Source organism: Astyanax mexicanus, chromosome 15, assembly GCF_023375975.1.
Source record: "Astyanax mexicanus isolate ESR-SI-001 chromosome 15, AstMex3_surface, whole genome shotgun sequence".
In the NCBI taxonomy this organism is placed as follows: Eukaryota; Metazoa; Chordata; class Actinopteri; order Characiformes; family Acestrorhamphidae; genus Astyanax; species Astyanax mexicanus.
The window spans coordinates 43,238,583-43,265,295 of NC_064422.1; the positions used below are offsets into that span (position 1 = coordinate 43,238,583).

The 26,713-nt window shown below is 39.5% G+C and overlaps 2 protein-coding genes and 1 long non-coding RNA gene across 6 annotated transcripts in view; 1 reads left to right on the forward strand and 2 right to left on the reverse strand.

The window, feature by feature from the left end:
- The window catches only part of mkxa (mohawk homeobox a), a 343,537-nt gene that overhangs the window by 163,782 nt on the left and 153,042 nt on the right, over positions 1-26,713 (forward strand). The gene's annotated exons all lie outside the window — the stretch shown is intronic.
- Positions 1-26,713, reverse strand: part of afap1 (actin filament associated protein 1) — a 123,019-nt gene that overhangs the window by 31,441 nt on the left and 64,865 nt on the right. For all 3 annotated transcript variants that reach the window (XM_022670295.2, XM_022670294.2, XM_022670296.2), the window contains exons 4-6: positions 12,405-12,513; positions 11,138-11,349; positions 10,176-10,355 (exon numbers count right to left, since the gene is read on the reverse strand). In XM_022670295.2, coding sequence (XP_022526016.2) covers positions 10,176-10,355; positions 11,138-11,349; positions 12,405-12,513 — 501 coding nt within the window. The remainder of the gene's footprint in view (positions 1-10,175; positions 10,356-11,137; positions 11,350-12,404; positions 12,514-26,713) is intronic.
- LOC125781194 (uncharacterized) lies at positions 1,641-5,563 on the reverse strand. 2 transcript variants are annotated; one of them, XR_007424408.1, is made up of 4 exons: positions 4,863-5,563; positions 4,688-4,789; positions 3,770-4,172; positions 1,641-3,738 (listed from the first exon to the last, which is right to left on the reverse strand). It is a non-coding gene; the product is annotated as an uncharacterized LOC125781194 (long non-coding RNA). The 2 variants fall into 2 exon arrangements; XR_007424407.1 differs by having other exon boundaries at positions 4,688-5,563.

A 26,713-nucleotide genomic window follows, 5' to 3' on the forward strand; every position in this document is an offset into this window, starting at 1 on the left:
TGAGTAATTTTCTAATCCATATTAAATAAAAATGGACTTTAACCCTTGTGTGGTGTTCATATTTTTTGTTACTCGTTTACTTTGTTACTTGTATTTGATTCAGCAAAATTAAGCAATTTTACATTAAAATGCTTTACACATGCTCGCTTCACCTTAATTGCAAGCAATATAAACAGCTTACATGGTTAATATTTGCCCTTTACCTTTCTTATGTTACATTTCTTTCAAAAAGTGCTACTCTTTTTTTTATTAGTTTTTTAATAAAATGTAAAAGAAAATGAATTAAACTCAAGATATGAGTAGAAAAAAATGAGTAAAAAAATGAGCCGATGCCAATGAGATTGAGTTAGAAAAAATATTTTTTTTAGTATTTTTCTTTAGTATTATTTGATGAAAAATGAAAACGGGTCCCACAGGCCCGAACACCACACAAGGGTTAAGAAGAAGGTCAGCCAATCAAAACAAGTGCAGTCCAAAGACCACCAAAAACTTTATAATGGAGTTGGCACTCATCAGGACTGCCCCAGAAATCATCAGGAGTTACCAGCCTCAGAGTATTTTAGTTTGTTTAACACTTTATTTTAAGTTACTACATGATTCATTATGTGTTTCTTCATAGTCTGATACATCACTTCACCATTCATTTATAATCCACTGCATGAAAAGCAAGTTATTAACTTTACTTATTAACTAATAACACTTAATAACAAACTCTAAAACATATAAAAAATAAAGGAAAATTTCAGCTTCAGCCAGCAGCTTCAGATCATCACACTCTGCCATGCAAAACATAGCAGTGAATGCCACTGCCACGCATGCAATCAACCTGTAAAACACATCTGAACGGGCTGTTACATGCCTCACTGCTCCCCCAGCCGTCTGCAGACACACACACACACACACACACACACACACACTAACATGACCCTGGATGACCTGAGCTCAAACACTGCTGCAGCCCACAGCAGTAACACTGAGTCAGATTGAGTTTTCTGAGATCAGATAAATACTTCATTACATTACTTAAGTAGAAATGTAGGTTATCTCTACTTTACTGGAGTAATTCTTTTTACATTTTCACACAATTACCTGAAATGTCTACTCCTTAATATTTAAATAAAACAGCCTCGTTACTCCTGTTCCATTTCAGCTGGTTTTCATTCCGGCTTCTCATCGTTCAATAAAACCCCTATCCAGATAAATCTCTCCATCCAGATAGAGAGAATCTGATCGTGATTGGATGTAGAGAAGTATAAACATATACCATTCTGACTCCCTATTGGTTTATACTGTGATCCATCACACCTGCACACCTTTTATACTTTAAGTAGTTTTAAAACCAGTACTTTTATTTAGTACACTTTTATTTAAAGAGTAAAACGTTTGAGTTGATACTTTTTCAACTTCTACAAACGCTATTATCTATACTAATGAGTGCAGCATTATGGAGTAGCATTAGCATTAGCCGCTAAGCACTACTTCCCGTTCAGAGGTTAGTATTATCGGCCTGTAACCTGCTGCTAACCCTGGCTAGCACTGCTGCAGCAGCATTAGCATTACCTGCTAACTGCGATAAGTGATAGCTCTTTAGCTGTTCTGAGGTGAGTATTATCAGTCTGTGGCCCACTGCTAACCCTGGCTAGCACTGCTGGAGCAGCATTAGCATTACCTGCTAACTGCGATAAGTGATAGCTCTTTAGCTGTTCTGAGGTGAGTATTATCAGTCTGTGGCCCACTGCTAACCCTGGCTAGCACTGCTGGAGCTGTATAAGCATTATCCACTAACCACATAAAGCACTTGCTGCTTGCTCTTTAGTCATTCAGAGGTGAGTAGTATTGGCCTGTAGCCTGCTGATAACCCTGGCTAGCACTGCTGGAGCAGAATTAGCATAACCCGCTAACCACACTAAGCACTCCTTCTTTAGTCATTCAGAGGTAAGTATAATCGGCCTGTAGCCTGCTGATAACCCTGGCTAGCACTGCTGGAGCAGAATTAGCATTACCTGCTATCTACACTAAGCACTCACTTTTTAGTCATTCAGAGGTTAGTATTATTGGCCTGTAACCTGCTGCTAACCCTGGCTAGCACTGCTGGAGCAGCATTAGCATTACCTGCTAACCAGGCAAAGCGCTAGCTCTTTAGCCATTTAAAGGTGAGTATTATCGGCCTGTAGCCTGCTGAAAACCCTGGCTAGCACTGCTGGAGCAGCATTAGCATTAGCCGCTAACCACACTAAGCTCTTTAGCTGTTCAGAGGTGAGTATACTGTCTGTATACTAAACGCACAAAGTGCTAGCTCTTTAGATGTTCAGAGGTGACTATATCGGACTGTATTCAGCATTTGTACCCTATTAAAACAAGGTACGTGGGACAAACCGCTAGTTTATAGCGCCCTGGCTTACCAGAACACTCAGGGTTCCTTAGTGTAGCGCTGTTGGGCAGCAATTGCCACTAACTGCAAGTGGTTAGCTGCTAACGCTAATGCTCCAGCCTTAGTGCTGGAGAAATTTGGGAATTTAAGCTTACTGTAAATAAACGGAAGTACTTTATTCACTTAAATAAACAGTTTCAGGAGAGAAATCTGTGTAAAACTACAAAGAGCATGATTGCTGTATATTATGCAAAGAATCTGGATTATCTTCTTGGTCTGTTCACCCCAAACTCTGGATCAAAAATCCAGAAGCACCCCGGCTGTGCTGCTGTGAGCGCTGTAACTGGACGCTGCATGCTGGGGTTTGGCAGGCTGTAAGCGTAATCGTCCTCGCGGGAAAATTACAGGCTGTGGCCGCATGGTTTGGCTGGATCAGGGGAGCGTTCTGGAGCTATACTCTCTGCTCTGTAAAATATTCTCTCTCTCTTTCTCTGTGTGAGAATCTAGCAGTGCTGCTCATTTACTTCACATTCATTATTATTATTATATGAGCTTTCCTCTTCTTTTTAAGAGCTTTAAAAGCAATGAAACGGCTCTAATGTGTGAGATCACAAGAACTTCCCTCACACATTTAAAAAAAGCATCAAAATCTCAGAGAACTGCAGTTTGAGCCCAATTATTCTGACCTAATGTCATGCTTCCCTCTGTCTCCCAAACTAACCAGGACTCCATTTCCCAGAATGCCGTTGACAATCCTGATCATCGTCACATAAAAATAAAAACACACACAAGACATGTAGTAAATGGGTGCATATTAAAGTGCAGTTCAGCCAAATACACACTCCACTACAAACTCCACATCTTACCAGAGCGGCCATAGGAGAGAGAGAAGCTAAAAGGAAGAAGAAAAGAGAGAGAGAGAGAAAGATAACAAAAATCATCCATTATCAAAGGATCAGACAACAAGATCAGAGGACCAGATCAGAGGACCGGATCAAAGATGCTACACAGGAAAATAGAGATAAAGAAAGAGAAGATTAAAAAAAGGGGAAAGACTGGAAACAAACAGACGAAAGAGTGAACAGTGAACACATGTGAGGAGAGATAACGCAGTGGAAAGATTTAGCACTGAAGCAGAGACAGCAGCAGCAGCAACACGCTGCTATTTTCCATAAACAGCTCATTAGAGAACAATCAGTGAACGCAGCATTAATGGAGCTCGGAAGCCTGTGGGCTGTGTAATGCTCTTTTCCTCACTTCTCAGTGATTTATTCCACTGTTAAAACTCTAAAATTCTCCAAAAACTCTCCAAAAACTCTCTAAATCTCTCTAAAACTCTCCAAAACTCTCCAAAAACTCTCCAAAAACTCTCCAAAACTCTTTAAAACTCTCCAAAACTCTCCAAAAACTCTCCAAAACTCTCCAAAAACTCTCCAAAAACTCTCCAAACATCTCCAAGACTCTCTAAAACTCTACAAAAACTCTACAAAAACTCTCTAAATCTCTCTAAAACTCTCCAAAACTCTCCAAAAACTCTCCAAACAACTCAGAGACTCTCTAAAACTCTACAAAAACTCTCTAAATCTCTCTAAAACTCTCTAAAACTCTCCAAAAACTCTAAAACGCTGCAAAAAACTCTCCAAAAACTCTCTAAAAACTCTCTAAAACTCTCCAAAACTCTCTAAAAACTCTCTAAAACTCCAAAAACTCCCCCAAACTCTCCAAAAACTCTCTAAAACTCTCCAAAACTCTCTAAAAACTCTCTAAAACTCTCCAAAAACTCTCTAAAACTCTCCAAAAACTCTCTAAAAACTCTCCAAAACTCTCCAAAATCTCTCCAAAACTCTCTAAAACTCTCCAAAACTCTCCAAAACTCTCCAAACATCTCCAAGACTCTCTAAAACTCTCCAAAAACTCTTCAAAAACTCTCTAAATCTCTCTAAAACTCTCTAAAACTCTCCAAAAACTCTCCAAAAACGCTCTAAATCTCTCCCAAACTCTCCAAAACTCTCCAAAAACTCCAAACATCTCCAAAAACTCTCCAAAACTCTTGAAAACTCTCCAAAACTCTCTACAACTCTCCAAAAACTCTCTAAAACTATCCAAAACTCTCCAAAAACTCTCCAAAACTCTCCAAAAACTCTCCAAAACCTCTCCAAAACTCTCTAAAAACTCTCTAAAACTCTCCAAAACTCTCTAAAAACTCTCTAAAAACTCTCTAAAACTCCAAAAACTCCCCCAAACTCTCCAAAAACTCTCTAAAACTCTCCAAAACTCTCTAAAACTCTCCAAAAACTCTCTAAAACTCTCAAAAACTCTCTAAAAACTCTCCAAAACTCTCCAAAATCTCTCCAAAACTCTCTAAAACTCTCCAAAACTCTCCAAACATCTCCAAGACTCTCTAAAACTCTCCAAAAACTCTTCAAAAACTCTCTAAAACTCTCCGAAACTCTCCAAAAACGCTCTAAATCTCTCTAAAACTCTCCAAAACCTCTCCAAACATCTCCAAAACTCTCCAAAACTCTCCAAAACTCTCCAAAAACTCCAAACATCTCCAAAAACTCTCCAAAACTCTTGAAAACTCTCCAAAACTCTCTACAACTCTCCAAAAACTCTCTAAATCTCTCTAAAACTATCCAAAACTATCCAAAACTCTCCAAAAACTCTCCAAAACTCTCCAAAAACTCTCCAAAACCTCTCCAAAACTCTCCAAAAACTCTCCAAAAACTCTCCAAACATCTCCAAAAACTCTCCAAAAACTCTCCAAACATCTCTAAAAACTCTCCAAAACTATCCAAAAACTCTCCAAAACTCTGTAAAAACTCTCTAAAACTCCAAAACCTCCCCCAAACTCTCCAAAAACTCTCTAAAACTCTCCAAAACTCTCTAAAAACTCTCTAAAACTCCAAAAACTCCCCCAAACTCTCTAAATCTCTCTAAAACTCTCTAAAACTCTCCAAAAACTCTCCAAACATCTCCAAAACTCTCCAATAACTCTCTAAAACTCTCCAAAAAACTCTCCAAAAACTCTCCAAACATCTCCAAAACTCCAAAACTCTCCAATAGCTCTCTAAAACTCTCCAAAACTCTCCAAAACTCTCCAAAAACTCTTCAAACATCTCTAAAAACTCTCCAAACATCTCTAAAAACTCTCCAAAACTCTCCAAAAACTCTCCAAACATCTCTACAAACTCTCCAAAAACTCCAAACATCTCCAAAAACTCTCCAAAACTCTACAAAAACTCTACAAAACTCTTTAAAAATCTCCAAAAACTCTCCAAAACTCTCCATACTGACCCACAGCTGAAGCAGCCTTTAGTACAGATCCATATTTCAGTTTATAAAATTGCAATTTATAAGAGTGATTATTACTGTTAATAAGGAACACTAGATTTTTGGCACACTGCACACTCCAGTGCACTATTTCAGCCCAGCAGGACAATGCTCGTCTAATTTCCCCAGAGAAATACGGGGAGAATTTGGAAACTGCACCCAGATAGGGACTTGAGCCAAAGACAATTGCGCTAAGAGGTTAACGTGCGTGTCACTATGCCACAGTGCCCTTTTGCTGACTGCACCCTCAGTTCAAATTTGAAAAAGATTCAGAAAAAAATCAGAGGAGTAGTCTGGGAGGGGCACTGGGTGATGTATGGGTTTAGAGGTGGGGCAGGAGGGAGAGCAGATTGATTGGCTGAGCTGCAGCAGCAGTAGTGTGCCTCTGATAGCAGGGAGGGGCAGTTTTATTGATTGATTGATTAGCATATTGTGATGTGTACCAAAGTACACAGAAACATTATCATCACCTATAAAACAGTTGAACCTGACAGGGCAATAAAAAGTTTTTTAAAGGTTAGGAAAGATTAAAAAAATAAGCAGGACTGGTATATTTTACTACTTCAAAGGAACACATTTAAGCTATTAATGAAAAAAGGTATGATTAAGGGCTAAGTGGCTCTTTAAAAGGTTGTTTTGAAGACACTACAGATGCTATATCATGTTCAGCTGTATCTCCAGATCTATCACTGATTATTAGAATATTGGAACAACTCTCTACATGCTAAGACAATGTCTGGCATGTTGCAGCATTACACCTGCATTACTCATGCATTACACACTATTTCTGTATAAATATTACCCATAATATAATATAATATAATATAACATAATATAATATAATATAATATATATATTTCAGAAATAAGTTCAGAAAATCAATATTTGGTAAAATAACTATGACTTTTAATCACAGCTTTAATGTGTCTTGGCATGTTCTCCACCACCAGTCTTGCACATTGCTTTTGGGTGACCTTATGTCTCCCCTGAAGCAGAAATTCAAGCAGTTCAGCTCTGTTTGATGGTTTCGTTATAATTCCAGAGGTTTTCAATACTTAAAACATTATTATTGTTGTTGTTTCTAAATCAATACGAACTTGTTTTATTTGCATTATTTGAGGTCTGAAAGCTCTGTATTGTTTTTTATTTTTTTCTTCCTCCGATTTCTCTTTTTTTTTGCAAATAAATACTCTAAAAACAATATTTTATTTTTGAAAATTGGGAGAAATGTTGTCAATAGATTATAAAATATATATTGCTAATCTAGGGTCCACAATCTCTCTGACAAATGTGTGTTAAGAACCTACACTGTAAACCCATATGTTGTGTGAACTCAAATGATTTAAGTCTGTTTGACATAAAATTGGATATTTCTAAACAAAACTCAACTATTTTATTGAGTTAGTTGAACATTTGTGGGCACATATACTGTACTATTCAAACTGAGATCTTTGAGTTGAAACAACTTATAATAACTGAGTTTAGTCTGTTTTACCATTATCAGCTTCTTTTTCATTGGCTTCTGTCACAATATATTTGCATACTGGGTGTGTCCAACAGTTTCTGACAGACACTCACCATCAGTGTGTAGTGATTCCCCCCTGGGCTACCTTAGAAATAAATCAACTTCCCCTTTAGTTGTAAAAAACTTGATGTTTAAATTTATAATAACTTAAGTTTTCATTCCCCATTACTTTACTCTTTTAAGGCAACCAGTTTCCGCACATTTTTAAAGTAAATTCAAGTTATCCAGGTTTACAGTGTATGGGTAAACCCATATCCGACACGTTAATGTGTGTGTATAGCTGTCACATCTTGGTCTCGTCTCGTGTCTCTATGTCTTCCCCACGTGACCTGTGCTCCCCTGTGTCTCCTGTCTCAGTACTTTTCCATGTGTGTCTCATTTGTAGCTCCGCCCCTTCCCCAGGTGTTTCTAATTTTAGTGTTTCCTGTTACTATAAATAGCCCTCCTCTGCCACCTTGTCCTCTGTCGGTCTTTGCACCTTCCCATGTCGTTTTGTCTTTCTCTCCGTTTAATAGTCTCTCTCAGTGTTTTCTTGTCTCCTAAGCCTTAGTCCCGTGTTTCTCGTTTATATCTTGTTTAATGTTTCTAGTTTCTTGTTTACTTACGTGTTCCCTAGTTCCTTGTATATACCCCTGCTTGAAGTTTATTAGTTTATTCCATTGTATATATTTCCCTTGCCCAGTTTAGTTTATCCTGTCTTGTTTTAGTTCCTTGTTTGTTAGTATTTTGGTTTATTATCTTTGTTACATGTTTACTTGTTTCTTTGTCTTTCTTTGTTATTTATTTAATAAATTTATTTATATCGCCCTTACCTGCACCTGTGTCCGCCTCCTCGTCTCCCTGCCTGGGTCATTCGTGTGTGTGTGTTGAAAGGAGTGCAAATGAATGGGATTACAGTCAGAGCTGTGGTACGTATCAATCAAACGCTCCTGATTATTACAGCAATGTGTTTCCAATACACTCAACACCTGACCAAACACACCCACGCTCTGCTCCTAAACACCACTTACACCACGCTCTCTGCAGCAGCTGTATATTTATGCAGTGTGTGGTACACACCCACACCCTCACACCAATAAACACAACCTTATTACTCACATCTGCTGAGTATCAGATAGATACAAGCTTTACAATGTCCTATATTTCTGCATTTATATGATTTAAAACGTCATCAGATTTTAATACCTAAGTCATAATAAATGTGAAACTCATATATTATATAGATGTATTAAACACAGAGTGATCTATTTTAAGCCTTTATTTTATTGTTGATTAATGATTATGGCTTTCAGCCACTGAAAACCCAAAAATCAGTGTCTCAGAAAATTAGAATATTATATAAGACCAATCGGTACTTTTGGCAGTAAAGTGGGCAGTGTGCCAAATCCTGCTGGAAAATGAAATCTTCCAGCATCTCCATAAAAGTTGTCAGTAGCAGAGGGAAGCTGTAAGATATGAAGTGCTGTAAGATTTTGTGGGAAAACAAAACTGCACTGACTTTAGACTTGATAATAAAACACAGTGGATCAACACCAGCAGATGACAGACATGACTCTCCAATCCATCACTGATCATCATCAGTAATTAATATTAGGTAATTAATGTAAGAGGCCTTCAGTTGCTTTAAAGTTACCCTGGGGTCCTTTGTAACCTCACTGACTAATTGACTAAAAGAGATTCACATACTTTTGCCACTCACAAATATGTAAAATTATTTTAGTCTTAACTTAATTATGTTTAACTGGGTTCTCTTTATCTACCGTTAGGACTTTAGGTGTAAAAATCGTATGTTTTTAATCATGCCTGTGCAGCAATATAGAAAATACTAAAGACTTTCACAAATTTTTCATTGTGGGAAATCACAGACTCACCTCACAGCTCTCCAGAATCACGTTTCATTACAAGAACACACCAGAACTAAACACACCAGAACTATAGAGGAGATTACGCACTTAAAGTGAGTCCAACATGAACGAGTTCATATAAAGCAACTGAGTAAAATCAGAGTTTATAAACGTCTGATCAGTTTTATACTGAATAATGTACTTATGTCCTCAACACAGAACTATATCAAATGTTTCAGCACCGCAGACATCATTTTTTATCGTTTTGAACTGATACGCTTTTAAAAATGCTCTACCTGTATCTCCAGGATCAGCTCGACAACCAATCAGCTCACAGGAGCAGTACTTTACAGTGTTTTACAGTGTAAAACCTGTTTTCTAAAGATAAACTGAAATATACAGGCAAGCTTCCTTTGCTTTTTCAGTAAAATACATTATTTTACTTTCTTAAATTAAGGGAATTTTTAGAACAAGTAGTTTTAGAAGTTTTTAAAGGACACACTCGCGGCTCCCTCTAGAGTTTAACAGTCATTTAATGGTATAACAGGAGGAGAAGAAAGTGGCCAGACTCTCTATAAACGTCCCTTATGTGTTTGGGACCCGTGGTTCTCTTTCTCTTTTGTCGTTATTCCATTGGCTGTAGGTAGCCACTGCTCCTGACTCCCAGTCACTGACTGGGTCAGATGTCTAGCACGCCAAATATTTGCCAGGCGTCTGCGACTAATCAAGTTTTTGTTGGCAAACCTTTACAAAAAATGGGCTAAAATCGAGTGTGAACCTGGCATAAGTGAACCCACTACAGTCAGCCCAACATAGCAACTGAACTCAACTGACCTCACAGAAAGAGAGAGAAAGAGAGAGAGAGAGAGAGAGAGAGAGAGAGAGGGATGACACAATGTCTTCGGCATGGCTGTGTGTTCACTCCTCTAAAAGTAAACAGTCTGGCCGGCGTGTCTGTGGTGTTGGTCAGTGAGACAGCAGGTCTGGAGCTCTGTAAAGTTTACTGACAGTAACTGAGGGATGAGATCAGAGCTGATGCACGGATCCATTACTGCACTACCAGAATTCACACTATAATTTACATATTAATCACTATCTTTACCTTCAGCCACTCCTCAGCCTGCTCTTTACTGTGCACTGCCAGCACCAGCGCGTCCGCCCCCTGGTGGACGATCTTCAGCTCGTGCTTCTTCTTTTTACTGTCTTTAGGGATGTGTGTAATGCTGCAGCCCGACAGGAGGAGCTCCATCTGAGGGGTGTGGTCTTTGGATGACTTGTAGCACTGAGAGAAAAAGAAGAGAAAGAGAGAGAAAGAGAGAGAAAGAGAGAAAGATGATACAGTATATTTTTACATTTTTAAACAGTTTAGCTTTCCTTTACATCCATTTACATAAGTAAAACAAGTTAAAAAATCATCATATATATATATATATATATATATATATACACAGGGGTTGCAAAATAAAATTAAAACACCTGGTTTTAGAGCACAATAATTGATTGTGGTGACGGACAGTTCTGGTGGAAACAGGAGAGTTGAGGTGCACATGGAATTCTGTCGTGATTTGATCAGCCGTGGTTTTTGTGTTTTTTAGCTACAATCCGGGTTATCACCCAAACATCCCTTTCAGACAGCTTCCTCTTACCGCATCCACAGTTAATCCTGTTGGATGTGGTTGGTCCTTCTTGGTCGTATGCTGACATTACCCTGGATACCGTGGCTCTTGATGCATCACAAAGACTTGCTGTCTTGGTCACAGATGCTCCAGCAAGACGTGCACCAACAATTTGTCCTCTTTTGAACTCTGGTATGTCACCCATAATGTTGTGTGCATTGCAATATTTAGAGCAGAACTGTGCTCTTACCCTGCTAACTGAACCTTCACACTCTGCTCTTACTGGTGCAATGTGTAATTAATGAAGATTGGACACCAGGCTGCTCCAATTTAGCCATGAAACCTAAAATCCCACACTAAACCGATGACAGGTGTTTCAGTTTCATTGTCCAACCGCTGTAGACCAGGTTATGCCATCGGTGGATCTGTTCTGTGTGTAAATAAATACCAGGAGTTTGTTGTCCTTGATGACACACAGCAGTTTGGTCCACTGGCCGAAGCGTTTCTTGCGCAACAGGAAGGCGCAGATACGAGCGTCCTTCACCAGGTCCATGGAGGCTTCCTCTGAGGGCCACTGGTGCCTCATCTTCTGGCCCTTCCCATCCTCCTCCTCTTCATCATACGACTCGTACGAGCTGCTCATCGCATCCGAGTCATAATCTGAGGAGAGAGAGAGAGAAATAAGACTATGTGAATCTTCTGTAGCTGTCAAGTACAGAATGACCAATTAAAAGCTTTCATTTAAGGCCACAAGTGGTTCAGCAGTCTAAAGCGCTGCCACTATGAGCAGGAGGTCACAGGTTCGAACCCCCGCTCATGCAGCTTTGCCATCAAGCTGCCGGCGCTCAGAGGGAGCACAATTGGCCCTGCTCCCTCCGGGTGGGTAGATGGCGCTCTCTCCCCACATCACTCCTAGGGTGATGTCTGCAGCACAGGGCGTCTGTGAGCTGATGTATCAGAACCGAGCCGCTGCGCTTTCCTCCGAGCGTTAGCGCTGTGATGCTACTCAGCAATGCTACAGCATCAGCTGCAGCTCGAAAAGAAGCGGTGGCTGACTTCACATGTATCAGAGGAAGCATGTGTTAGTCTTCACCCTCCTGGTGTGTTGGGGCATCACTAGTGATAGGGGGAGTCCTAATGAGTGGGTTGGGTAATTGGCCGTGTAAATTGGGGAGAAAATGGGAAAAGATTAGAAATAAAAATATAAAAAAAAGCTTTCATTTAAATACTTTAACTAATAATAAGTAGATGTGAACAAAGCATTAACAAATATTTACACATGATAATTAATCATCTGCACTGATATTCATATTCATATTAGAAATGTTAACCAATCATAAGCTCATTAAGATTTTGAACATTAATAAATCACATGGCATCACATCAATGTCAAAAGTCAAGGGCGCAAAAATACAAGTCGAGGGCGCCCTCCTCTGGCTTGTGGACGTAGGCGGTCCGTCACAAACCCTGGAGATATAAGCCAATAGCGTTCGCTGAGGGAGGTGACCCTGGCCCCACCCCCAAACTGTCAAAACCACCCCTTTCACACAGCGTAGAGGAAAAAAAGCCCCAGAGAGGCACACCTTTCCTCTTTTTTTGCTTGCTAGTTTTACATTTGTGCTCACAAGAGGATAATTTACACATGCTCACACGCTGGTTAATTTTTTTCACCTGTGTGTGTGTGTGTGTGTGTGTGTGTGTGTGTGTGTCTTTACTGGAGGTGATGTATTCTGGAGCTTTTCCAGGACTGAGAGGCACCGCTTCCTCATAGTAACCTTCAGGAAGAGAGGAACTGGGCAACGGAGGAGGACCGTTATCTGGAGGCTGCAGGAGAAAGAGAGAGAGAGAGAGGGAGAGAGAGAGAGAGAATGAGACAGGAAGAGATTTTTAAGTTAAAGTTTGTTTTTGGCAATTATTCGTCATTTAATGTTATATACAGTACCAAAAAGTCAAAAGTGAGGACACACCTTCTTATTATTCAATGTTTTTATTTTATTTTATTTTATTTTATTTTATTTCTACATTCAGTCATCCAGAGATGATGCATGTGTGAATACACCAAAAAAAAGAGGACTCACTTTTTTATTTTGCATGCTTTTGTATTCTCTATAAACAGTCCAATCACCATAAAAAACAAATACATTCGTCTGTTTTCTGTGAATCAGCCGAAAGAGTTTTCAAGCTGTTAGGAATCATTTGCTTCTATGCATAGAGAACCACCCTTGATCCACCACTTATCCGTCAAACCCCACCCTGCCAGAGAGTACAGAGCTGGATAAGCCAGGAGACTTTGTCTGAGGGAGGGATCTGTACCTACTGTACTGTCTAGGGCAGGGGTAACCAACCTTTTTGAAACTGAGAGCTACTTCTTGGGTACCAATTAATGCGAAGGTCTACCAGTTTGATACACACTTGTGAAATCACAAAACTGCTTAATTTACCCTTAATTAAATGTTATTACTATTAATAATTAATTATATGTTTAGAACAGGCCTGCGGGCTACTTGGTGCCCACGGGCACCACGTTGGTGACCCCTGGTCTAGGGAGATGTAATAAGTCTTATAAATAAAGAGGTAAAGAGTTCTGAAAGCATGAACTGGCTTGTTCGCTCAGGGTATACATGAGGGCGTGGCCAGCAACAGCTTATTTGCATTAAAAAAGTGACAGAGCTCCTAAACAGCTCATTTTGAAAGAGAATCTAAACCTCTTGCGAATAGAATAGCTGGTAAAATCTCTTAATCTTAATGTGAGAGTGATTTTGTGTTTATTTTTTTATTTTTTTGCACATACTATATACAGGGGTTGGAGAGTGAAACTGAAACACCTGGTTTTAGAGCACAATAATTGATTGTGGTGACGGACAGTTCTGGTGGAAACAGGAGAGTTGAGGTGCACATTGAATTGTGCCGTGATTTGATCAGCCGTGGTTTTATGTATTTTGGATACAATCCGGGTTAGCACCCAAACATCCCTTTCAGACAGCTTCCTCTTACAGCGTCCACAGTTAATCCTGTTGGATGTGGTTGGTCCTTCTTGGTGGTATGCTGACATTACCCTGGATACCGTGGCTCTTGATGCATCACAAAGACTTGCTGTCTTGGTCACAGATGCTCCAGCAAGACGTGCACAAACAATTTGTCCTCTTTTGAACTCTGGTATGTCTCCCATAATGTTGTGTGCATTGCAATATTTAGAGTAAAACTGTGCTCTTACCCTGCTAACTGAACCTTCACACTCTTACTGCTCTTACTGGTGCAATAATGTGCAATTAATGAAGATTGGACAACAGGCTGCTCCAATTTAGCCATGAAACCACCCTGTACCTATTCTAACTTATGTAAAAAGAGGAATAGTATCTCCTCTTTAAAAGGAGGAGAGGATTGTGGGCGAGCGCTCGCATCTGATAAGGCTTGTAATGGATCATTTAGTTTGTTTAGCATGTTCAGCCTCATTATCTGCAGCCCTAACTCACAGCCACACCTGCTCCCAGTTACCCAGCATCTGTACTCACTCCAGGCTACATTACGGACAGATCATGAAGTGTGTGTGTTTGTGAGAGAGAGAGAGAGAGAGTGTGTGTGTGTGTGTTTGTGTGTGTGTGTGTGGCAATGTGAGCAAAGCTACTCTAAAGAGTTCCTGATGTGGCACCAGTTTGGACAGTGTTGGTGTTTAGGACACTGTTGGCACAACATGTGACAACCTGCCGTTGTAATGACGACATTGACCCCCAGGGGGCTTTACGGGGTGCATATAGCTCATAGAGCTCAAAACAAACTCTCTCTCTCTCTCTCTCTCTCTCTTCTTTCTCGTTAATGGAAAGTCTTCTGTTACTTTCCTCTTTCTTTCTTTCATATTTACAGCCGTTATCCCCCCCCCCGGTTTTTTTGAGGCAGGGGAAATTCCGACACACTTTTGGAGACCAAGGCACTGCTGATCACACACGCCACCTGGCACTCCACCCGGCACGCCACCCGGCACGCCACCTGGCACAGCATACAGTCTTACAATGACGCCATTCTGAAACACGCAGCCTGGAACGAGTACCGCCCATAAAGCTGCAGAGCGTAACGATTCCGCTGATATTTTATTGTACACCTGAGCAGATGATGGCATGCTTGGTGCCCTATATACACCTGTATATGAATGAATTACAGTAATGGCCCCTGGCCCTTGGGGGTCCGCGAGGAGGAGGGGGGTCTGCGGGGCCGCTTTATCCAGCATTCATTGCTATATCTTTATAACTAACGCTGTATCTCTGAAAATTCGATTTTATTTCGTTCTTTGAGTTTTAGAGCTGTAAAATAGAGAGACTGTGGAGGAGAAAAACAGGTAGGCATTCTCTGCTGCAGTGCTGTTAGCAAATCAGAGATGAAATATTTGCATGTATGAATATTCATGAGCAAAAGCCAAATCCTGTCTTTCTTCAGAGACCACGAATTCAGTGATTTAAAGCAGGGCTATACAGAAACACCTGAGCACTTTTTTTTTCACAAAAAATAGCTCACATTCATTCATTAATACTATTTAAATAAATAAAAAAAATATGGAATGAGACCTTTAAAATAGTTTTCAATGGTTTCCATCTCACTCTTTCTCTCTCTTTCGCTCTCTCTTTCTCTCTCTTCTGTCAAGTCAAATTTTCCATTGGTGACACAACTCCAACCATGTTCAAAAGTTCTGCTCTGAATCTATACCTCATACTGTGGCTACAGTCCAAAGGTTTATCCATAGACTGTGTATAGCTGAACAGAGCATCATCTCTCAAAAGTGAAGCCACCACAGGTCGGCGCCCCCTGCTGTTCGGTTTCAGAAAGCTGTGTAACCCCACCCATCCCCATAGGTTTCAATGGCAAAACAGACAACTTTCAATCACGTTTTTTTCTAATATACTGTAATTCTACCTCCATTATTTAAATGCAGCAGCTAGTGTATCCTCTGCTTATATTGTTAAATTTTTATATCCCCACAGAATTCGTTTTTTTAAAAAACTTTATTCAGCTCTATTCAAAAAAGGTGTGGTTATTGTAAAAGGGCTGGTTATGGGCGGGACCAATAACAGACCGTCAGCTCCGCTCCGCTCTGCAGCCTGTGACCTCGAGGCAGCCCTCAGGGGCGGGGTTATTTAAATGAGTAGGCTGCTCTCCACAGTCTTTCTCCCTCCTCTGGGCTCTACTGCACAGAATCGGGTTTCAGGATCGCCAACATGGTGGAAGATTTTGGCTTCATTTTCGTTGAATGAATGGGAATGGGGACACGGCGTCCATCTTTTTTTACAGTCTCTGGGTTTATCAGATTTCCACCTGGAAAGCTTTTATTCTCTCTCTTTCTCTCTCTCGCTCTCTCTCTCTCTTTCGCCAAGGTCATCAAATCATCACTGATCTCTATACCTCCCTACATACACTGATACATTGGTGATATTAGGGGGCAGGGGGGACAAAAGCCCCCCTTCTGCCCTCATTGTTGGAAGTACATTGACTAAGTGCCCTCTACAGTATCAAAAATCGGTCTTCAATTGTTTTCTTTTTATTTATTTTTATCAGCTACAATCTGCTTAGATCTTTTATCTGCTTGATTGACACACACCAATGATTTATGAATGATTTAACACAGATGAACATCTTCTCCACGACCACAGGATGAGTCTGTCTTTCCAAATGACTGTTTTAATAATGAGAAGCTACTCCCTGCATCAGCTGAAACATATTAATCACTCATGTAGCAATTATTATCCAATGGGAGGCTTTTACTTATTTGCTTAGTATTGTTTTCTTCCGGCCAGGCAGTTTATACATGAATGAATTAATTAATTAATTAATTAATTAATTAATTAATTAATTAATATACAGCTCTAAAAAAAGACCACTTAAACTTATTTGATTTTACCAAACTACTGAAAACCTCTGGAATATAATCAAGAGGAAGATGGATGATCACAAGCCATCAAACCACCAAACTGAACTGCTTGAATTTTTGCACCAGGAGTAAAGCAGCATAAAGTTATCCAAAAGCAGTGTGTAAGACTGGTGGAGGAGAACATGATGCCAAGATGCATGAAAAAAACTGTGATTAAAAACCACCAGGGTTATTCCACCAAATATTGATTTCTGAACTCTTAAAACTTTATGAATATGAACTTGTTTTTTTTTTTTTTGCATTATTTGAGGTCTGAAAGTTCTGCATCTTTTTTGTTATTTCAGACATTTCTCATTTTCTGTAAATAAATGCTCTAAGTGACAATATTTTTATTTGGAATTTGGTAGGAATGTTGTCTGTAGTTTATAGAATAAAACAAAAATGTTAAATTTACTCAAACATAAACCTATAAATAGCAAAATCAGAGAAGCTGATTCAGAAACTGAATGCCTGCATGGTGTTCTAGGTGCCCTTTTCCTTTTCCTAGGAGTCCTCCACTGCACACACTCATCTATTCTAACCCAAATCCTCCACCTTCAGCTGATTTTGGGTAAAGAATAATATGGGTGGGGTAGTGGAGCGGGGGAAATGTGGAGAATGGAAAATGAAGGCGTATATCCTGCTCTCAGAGCAGCTGAGCTGCAGGTTCTCTCAGGTGAATCTGGAACTGTTGGTGTTGGCGAGCGGAGGCAGGCTGAATGTGCTCATTTCCTGCTGAAGTGTATTAACTGTAATAACAGCAGGAATAAACTGATAAGGGTTTAACTTCCCTCGTGTGAAAGAAAAATTAAACACTGCCTGCACTCGCAGGAACAGGTCATGTGATCCTAATCTGACAGGGGGATTTCACTGGGTATATTTTTTTATAGATGGGTCATACATGCTAATACATACCTAATAGGGGTGTAACAGTACAGAAAATTCACAGTTCGGTTTACACCTTGGTATAGACCCCACAGTTCGGTACATTTTCTGTGTGTATTCGATAAGTTTTCGGTGTGTTTTCGGTATGTTTTCGATACATTTTCGAAACGTCTTCGGTGTGTTTTTGGTATGATTTCGATATGTTTTCGGTATGTTTTCAAAACGTCTTTGGTGTGTTTTCGGTATGTTTTAGATATGTTTTCAGTGTGTTTTCAATACGGCTTCAATGTGTTTTCAGTGTGTTTTCGATATCTTTTTATTGTGTTTTCGGTATGTTTTCGATACGTTTCCGTTATGTTTTCGATAAGTCTTCAGTGTGTTTTCGGCATGTTTTCGATACGTTTTCAGTATGTTTTCGATATGTCTTCGGTGTGTTTCCGTTATGTTTTCGATATGTTTTCGGTGTGTTTTCGGTATGTTTTCGATACGTTTTCGGTGTGTTTTCTGTATGTTTTAAATACGTTTTCGGTGTTTTCGGTATGTTTTCGATACGGCTTCAGTGTGTTTTCGGTATGTTTTCGATACGTTTTCATTATGTTTTCAGTATGTTTTCGATACGTTTCCGTTATGTTTTCGATGTAGTCTTTGGTGTGTTTTCGGCACGTTTTCGTTACGTTTTCAGGATGTTTTCGATACATCTTCTGTGTGTTTCCGGTATGTTTTCGGCATGTTTTTGATACGTTTTCGTTATGTTTTCAATACACTTTCGGTGTGTTTTTGGTATGCTTTCGATACGGCTTCGGTGTGTTTTCGATACGTATTCATTGTGTTTTCGATACGTTTCCGTTATGTTTTCGATAAGTCTTCGGTGTGTTTTTGGCATGTTTTCGATACGTTTTTAGTATGTTTTCGCTACGTCTTCGGTGTGTTTTTTCGGTATGTTTTCGTTACGTCTTCAGTGCGTTTTCGGTATGTTTTTGATACGTTTGGTGGAAAAAATAAAGAGGCTGGGCATTCATAGCCTCATCTTTATTAATTTCACAATAAAAATGTATTATTTATTTATTATAATCATAATTTTGTTTAGTTTTTTGGGATGGAATATTGTAAAAGGGCTCGAGCTCTTTTATTAAATGCAGAAACCAGGGTTCTCTCCTACTGTCATCCTGAGAGAATCCATATTTTAGATCTTGTTGGAACAAACAACCAATGAGCCTGATTGTCGCGCTTTATTAACAGCATTACTTTAACTGTTAAACTACAAATATTTTCTTCCAAAGCATATTACTGGATGCTTAAAATGAAATGAAATTAGCAGTGTCAATCACTTTAAAATGAATTAAAATCATAATTCATTTTTATTTTAATGCAGGAATTTCCCAGTATTATTGTGAGGGGACAGTAATAATAGTGTAGTGTAGTTTAGGTCTGGCAGACTAGATCATTTTGTACTGTATTATAATATCTCTGAGAGAGAGAGAGAGGGAGAGAGAGCAAGAGTGAGAGAGAGTAAGAGTGAGAGAGAGAAAGAGACAGTGCGAATGAAAGAGAGAGAACGAGAGAGAGAGAGAGGATGCGAGTGAGAGAAAGACAGTACGAGCGCCTAACCCTGCGTTCACACTGGAAAGCAGTGTATGTACAGGTGGAATGATTGTGTGCTCCACCTTCCAGTCGGAGCTAGTCAGTAGCGAGTTGCTAATATGAACATTGTTACAGCTACACTTTCCAGGTTACGTTAATTGGTTCCACAAGTCTCCTACAGATGGCCTGTGTACCGTGCATTCTGCATTTATGCAAACCGAATCGTGGCCCCGTACCTGACGGTTCGCAAAGAATACACGTACCATTACACCCCTAATACATATTCATAATCAGGTAGGGCTTTTATAATGTACTGTGTGTTCATATCGCCTCTCAAGGAGTAATATTCTTTACTTTTTCTAATCAAACTCATTAAAAACAGTGATAGAGCCATAAATTACTGTAACATAACAGAAAGGAAAAGCCTGCTTTTAGAACTGTAAAAGGGGGAACCGACTCCACACTAATGACTATGAGTTTAGAATGGGATCCTATTAAAAAAGCATGTGTTTGGTGTCCCAATACTTATGTCCATTAAGTGTATGGGATATTGTCCATTAGAAACACATTTCTCAAAATAATAAAAAAAAAACAGCGCTTTAGTTACAGATTGCAACATTTGACATGATGTGTGTGTGTGTGTGTGTGTGTGTGTGTGTGTGTGTGTGTGTGTGTGTGTGAGTCAGTGTGTTAAATGGTCCAGTGTGTGGAGGTCAGGTTGAGGCTGAGGTAAATCTCCACTTTTAGATGAATCCCAGAGGCCTTCACCGACAATGGAGAACAGACTGGACACAATTACCCATCTACTCTTTAAGTGTGTGTGTGCATGTGTTTATGTGTGTGTGTGTGTGTGTGTGTGTCTTAAAGTGTCCTAAAGTGTCCTGATTTGCCAGGTCCAGCTCAGAGCTGAAGGTCAGCTCAGAGACCCAGCAGAATCTGAGGACGTTCAGAAAAAGAAAAAACTTCACAGTTTTAACATGTATTTAGTTTTAATCCTGATGAATCACATGTTATAACCTGTATAATCTCAGCCGTGTGGGTCGGCGTGTTTACTGTACTGATCCGACTCGGGGGAGTTCTGGACTGGAGAGCGGGGCTGGGTGTACAGATGTTTTCTGGCGAAATGCTAAATGTTTAATGTGGTTTTTCACAGAATCTGGATTATATTTCCCTGAAACAGCTCTAACCTTAATTTTAAACCCTACTACACTTCAGTTCCTTCGTCTCTCATAACGTGCAGTACATTGGGTTTTTGTAGTTACTGAATAAGTCATAAAAAAGGACAATTTATACCTCTTTTTACATGTTTTTACAAGTTAGTATAGGTCTATTTTCTATACAAAACATGTTCATGAAGTAAGAAACTCTTTACACAAGATCACTCTCACATAAAGATTAAGATCAGTCTCTTTTTTTTAGAATGTGCCGTTTAAGGGATCTGTCACCTTTATGCAAATTAGCTGTTGCTGGCCACACCCCATGTTTATGCTGAGCATTTTACACACGTTATTGTTAGCTAAACTGCGATACAAAAACACAAAAAGAACTCATTATTTGTAAGTTCCACAGACAGTAGGTACAGATCCCTCCCTCAGAAAAAGTCTGCTGGCTGATCCTGCTGTGTACGGTTCTCAACCAGCAGAACAGGGTGATTCTATGGTTCTATAACTTTTGTCCAAAACCTGCTTTTAGAACTGTAAAGGGAGACCGACTGAACATTGATGACTATGGGTAAAGAATGGGATCCTATTAAAGACGCATGTGTAGGTGTCCCAATACTTTTGTCCATATAGTAAGTGTATAACACAGGTAAGTGTTAGCTAAACTGCGTTAAAAAACTCCTTTGACAGTTCTTACATCTTCCTCATCTGCTGACTTGCTCCAGACAGTAGGTATAGATCCCTCCGTCAGAAGAAGTCTGCTGGCTAATCCTGCTACTGTACTGTCTACTCTGAGGTTCTCAACCAGATTGAGGTTTAACACACTTCAATGTTAGCTAAACTGCGATAGAAACAAAAGAACTCCCTCATCTGCTGATTTACTACAGACAGTAGGTATAGATCCCTCCCTCAGATGAAGTCTGCTGGCTAATCCTGCTACTGTACTGTCCACTCTGAGGTTCTCAACCAGGTTGAGGTTTAACGCACTTCAATGTTAACTAAACTGCAATAGAAACACTCATAATTGCCTTATCTGCTGATTTGCTACAGACAGTAGGTACAGATCCCTCCCTCAGATGAAATCTGCTGGCTAATCCTGCTGTCTAAGCTGAGGTTCTCAACCAGGTTGAGGTTTAACGCACTTCAATGTTAACTAAAGTGCGATAGAAAGAAAAGAACTCCCTCATCTGCTGATTTACTACAGACAGTAGGTATAGATCCCTCCCTCATAAGAAGTCTGATGGCTAATCCTGCTGTCTAAGCTGACGTTCTCAACCAGGTTGAGGTTTAAAACACTTCAATGTTAGCTTAACTGCGATAGAAACAAAAGAACTCCCTCATCTGCTGATTTACTACAGACAGTGTTTCAGTACATCCCTCCCTCAGAAGAAGTCTGCTGGCTAATTCTGCTGTATGCTGTCTACTCTGAGGTTCTCAACCAGGTTGAGGTTTAACACACTTCAATGTTAACTAAACTGCGATAGAAACAAAAAAAACCTCCCTCATCTGCTGATCTACCACTGACAGTAGGTATAGATCCCTCCCTCAGAAGAAGTCTGCTGGCTAATCCTGCTGTGTACTGTCTACTGTGAGGTTCTCAACCAGCATAACCAAACTGCCATCAAACAACATATGTGTCTTATTGGCTTCATAGCATTTAGAAAACAATTAAACATCACTGATTAATGCATACAAAAAATTCTAAATTAGGCCAGAAGATCAGTCGGTTAATAAGGCGGGGTAGTGAATAATATTTTAATAATGCAGGGCGCTTGTGTGCAGCTGTGAAAACGTGTAAAATGAAACATGTATAGGTGTCCCAATACTTTTGTCTATATAGTATAGCTGCAAAAAAAGGTAAATCTCAGCAGCAGAATGAGCCGTTAAAGGACTTTTTTCACTTTTACGCAAATAAGCTGTTGCTGGTCACGCCCCATATTTACGCTGAGCATTTAAAACATGTTAGTGTTAGTTAAACTGCTATAGAAACACAAAAACTCTTTAATTATCTCCCTCATTTGCTGACTTGCTAGAAACAGTAGGTACAGATCCCTCCCTCAGAAAAAGTCTTCTCACTAATCCTGCTACGCTTTTTAGAAACACAAAAAAACCTCATTATTTGGAAGTTCTTTCACCCTCATCTGCTGACTTGCCACAGACAGTAGGTATAGATCCCTCTCTCAGAAGAAATCTGAGGCTTCATAGCATTTAGAAAATAATTCAATGGTTAATCTAAAAAAAAAAATTCTAAATTAGGCCAGAAGATCAATCGGTTAATGAGGCAGGGTACTGAATAATATTTTAATAATACAGGGCGCTTGTGTGCAGCTGTGAAAACGTGTAAAATGATAAGGTCAGGTCCAGTCCAGCTTGTCTGATAGGCTCTCGGTCAACGTCCACAGAGTCCACAGCGTTCCAGTTCCTCCAGAAAGCCCTGCTTTATCAGTTCCAGACTGGACTCAGCCGGGCCTGACGTCCACTCCAGCCACAGAACCCAGCGAGGACTGGACGTCTGCCGGCTCAGGCCGTGGTTCAGCGGGGCGGAGAATTCCAGCCCGGGATCCGGAGCGGCGTTCCGGACCTGAGCAGCGCCAGTATATTTAGGCACTTTTCCACTTTAGGCTTTAGGGCTGGGCTGCAATTCAACATAATGCATGCCTGCACACAGCCAAACATACCTCCATCCACCTAGACCAAACACACCAGAGAGGACACACCCACTTTCGACATTCTCTCTCTCTTTTTTTCTCTCTCTCTCTCTTAATCCCTTACTTTTCTTTCATTTTCTTTTTTTTCATGATTTTTTTTTTTACATTGTAAATTTAATATTGAAGCTATAAAGAAACATATACAGCTCTGGAAAAAAAATAACCACTTCAGTTTCGGAGTCAGATTTTCTGATTTAGCTATTTATAGGTTTATGTTTGAGTAAAACTTTGAGCACTTATTTGCAGAAAATGAGAATTGGCTGAAGCTTTCAGACCTCAAATAATGCAAAGAAAACAAGTTCATATTTACAAATTTACAATTTTAAGAGTTAACACACTTCAATGTTAGCTAAACTGCGATAGAAACAAAATAACTTCCTCATCTGCTGATTTACTACAGACAGTAGGTACAGATCCCTCCCTCAGAAGAAGTCTGTTGGCTAATGCTGCTGTGTACTGTCTACTGTGAGGTTCTCAACCAGCATAACCAAACTGCCATCAAACAACATATGTGTCTTATTGGCTACATAGCATTTAGAAAATAATTAATCCCTTCTTTTTGTCATTTTCTTTTTTTATGATTTTTTTTTTACATTGTAAATTTAATATTGAAGCTATAAAGAAACATATACAGCTCTGGAAAAAAATTAACCACTCCAGTTTATGAATCAGTTTCTCTGATTTAGCTATTTATAGGTATATGTTTGAGTAAAACTTTGCGTTTATTTGCAGAAAATGAGAAATGGCTAAAGCTTTCAGACCTCAAATAATGCAAAGAAAACAAGTTCATATTCATAAAGTTTTAAGAGTTCAGAAATCAATATTTGGTGGAATAACCCTGGTTTTTAATCACATTTGCATCACATGCATCTTGGCATCATGTTCTCCTCCACCAGTTTTACACACTGCTTTTGGATAACTTCATGCTGCTTTACTCCTGATGCAAAAATTCGAGCAGTTCCAAAAATCAAAAGTAAATCTTATAACCCAGTGCTCCTTATGTATGAATTCTACCAGTCAGGTATTAAGGAGCAGTAAAGCCACTTCGCTGAAGTCCAGAGTTATAAAGGGTGAGTTTTCAGTAAAGTTTCTCCAGCACCAAGGCTGGAGCAGCATTAGCATTAGCCGCTAACCACAGTGCTAGCTCTTTAGCCGTTCAGAGTGGAGTATAATTGCTAGCTTATAGTGCCCTGGCTTATCAGGTTCCTCAGTGTAGCGCTATCATGCTGTGTTTACTAGCGCTAAGCGCTGCTAACCGCGGCTAGTTCTACTGCTAAAAAATTGCGCTGCTGTTGAAAATGTATGTATGTAACACGAATGCATGTCTGTGTCTGTGCCATGTGTGTGTGTGTATAGGTGGTGTGTGTGTGTGTGTGTGTAGGTGGTGTGTGTGTGTGTGTGTGTGTGTGTGTGTGTGTATATAGGTGGTGTGTGTGTGTGTATAGGTGTTAACATTGGCCCTGTTGTCTGGACCAGACCTATTGTACTGGGACTGTCCCTGAGCACAGAGCCAGGAAAGCACACACACACACACACTCTCAATCAATTACACTGTCTAGACCTGCAGATTTCCCCTGTCCAGTTTGTGTATTTAACCTGACTTTACACACACACACATACATACACATATATGTTATAAGCTATAATTAGGGGTGGGCGATATGGCTCTAAAATAATATCACGATATTTCAGGGTATTTTTGCGATAACGATATACTTGGCGATATAGGAAAACAGAACAATAAATAATTCATTTCAGAAATATAGTATAACAGTATAACAGTATAATCATAATGTTGCAATATAAATAATACAGCATAAAATAATATAATGCAGCAAAAAATATTGCAGAATATTTAGTGCATGCATATAAACTGCAAACTAAAACAATTATACAATAAATACACCTAAAGCTTCACAGTAAATAATAGACTACTTTTAAGACAGAACAGCCCTGTTATCACGATATGGATTTTTAATATCACAATATTTCTGTGTCACGATATATTGTATACGATATTATATTGCCCACCCCTAGCTATAATCCCCCCATTATTGAGCTGTTGAGCTGTGGAACTGTGTTTTCTGGAATGATGGAGCTACATCCAACATCCTGTAACATTAGACTGGACAAGCTGGATCCAAATGTGAGTCTTAAAGGGTACGAACCTATAAAGAGTCCAAATTAATAAGCAAAAAAGTCGTAAATCTTGTGTTGAGAATGTGATCTGGTCTCGATCCAACCCAGCTATCAAATATACTCATTTTTAATTAAGCTAAACTGCTGGTAAGGCACAGTTTAATCTAATATATTAGCCAGATAACATACTGCTATGAACAAACCAGGCCCCCAGCTTTCCCCTTCCAAAACGTGCCACCGGAAGTGTGCTGCTGAGGGATGAGAGGACCATTTGAGCAAAGCTATCCATTCACTTCCATTCATTCCGGGGTGTCTTTGAACTAATAATAAATGTATTTCCAAGCCGTTTTTGATTATGACACGGCCCGTGTTCTTTTTTACAAAGAACAGATTTTCTGCCATTTGATTCATAAGATTAATAATCTGTTCATAGCTTTAGAAAATAACATTTTTATACAACTATGCTAACGATGACGTAAAAAGACAGCGACCCAAAATACCGTGCTGTAATGTTTGGAGAAGTTGCTCCCTGTAATTTAAAAGTACAGAGCTGATTGAATTAGAGCAGGGTCAAAGTAACCTCTAATTATGCAAATATAATACTACTACTAACAGTGATATTACATTGTAGATAGTAAGAGAGTAGTAAATAGATGTAAGATAGACTAAGAGAATTATAATGTAGAGATATAACTGTAATTTATATTACACATTTATTATTATCATTACTGAGTTTCTAAATGCTTGTTATATAGACAAACTATGAATATTCTTCAGTAAATCCGTGGACTAATATTGGATATCAGTAATTCTAGTTTTTATCTGCTGTTTATTCAATAAACGCCCCATTATGGGACGGAATGGAGCTTTTCTCACTGTGGAGTGAACAGTTCTGTGCAGCTCCTATAAACAGTACGGTTGTTTGCACGGCACGCGGAAGATTCGCGTCATGCTGGCGCCTGCGCAGTCTCTCTCTTTCCCGGTTAACGCCCCACGAGAAGCCGATCAGGAAGTGACACGATTGGCCTCACCTGGCTCCGTTGAAATCAGCGGGATGGCTTGGTCCAGGTAGTATATACTGTCAATGGAACAAACGTTGTCTCTGCTGCTGCTCCATGCTGTTTACACACTAAGAGTGCGGTATGTGCAGCGTTTACTGCTCTGTTTAATTTTCATATTTCGTACACAGATATACACACTGGAACACAGAATCTTCTCACTATATTTAGTTAATTAGTCCTACGCCAGACAGCTCTGACCAATCAGAGGAGACGATGTGCTCGCGTGGTTTATTGGTGCACATTGGTGCGTTTAATATCCACTATAAAAAGGATATGGAAAAGGTCTCAGGGAGAATAAGTGCGATTAATCGCACTTAATCACAGAATATTTTTTTTTATCGATTGACACCTCTAAGAAATGTTTAATAAAACAAAAAAATTGCACAAGCTTAGATTCAACAGGCCTTAAATACTGAAAAAAGATTGTATTAATAAAAAAATTGAGCATCCCAAAAGTGATGCACTGTTCTTTACTGCTCAACTGCTTAGCCACACCTTAGCAACCACCTAGCAATACCTTAGAAACAACATAGCAACCACCAGGGATAACATAGCAACACCTTAGCAACCACCTAGCAATACCTTAGAAACAACATA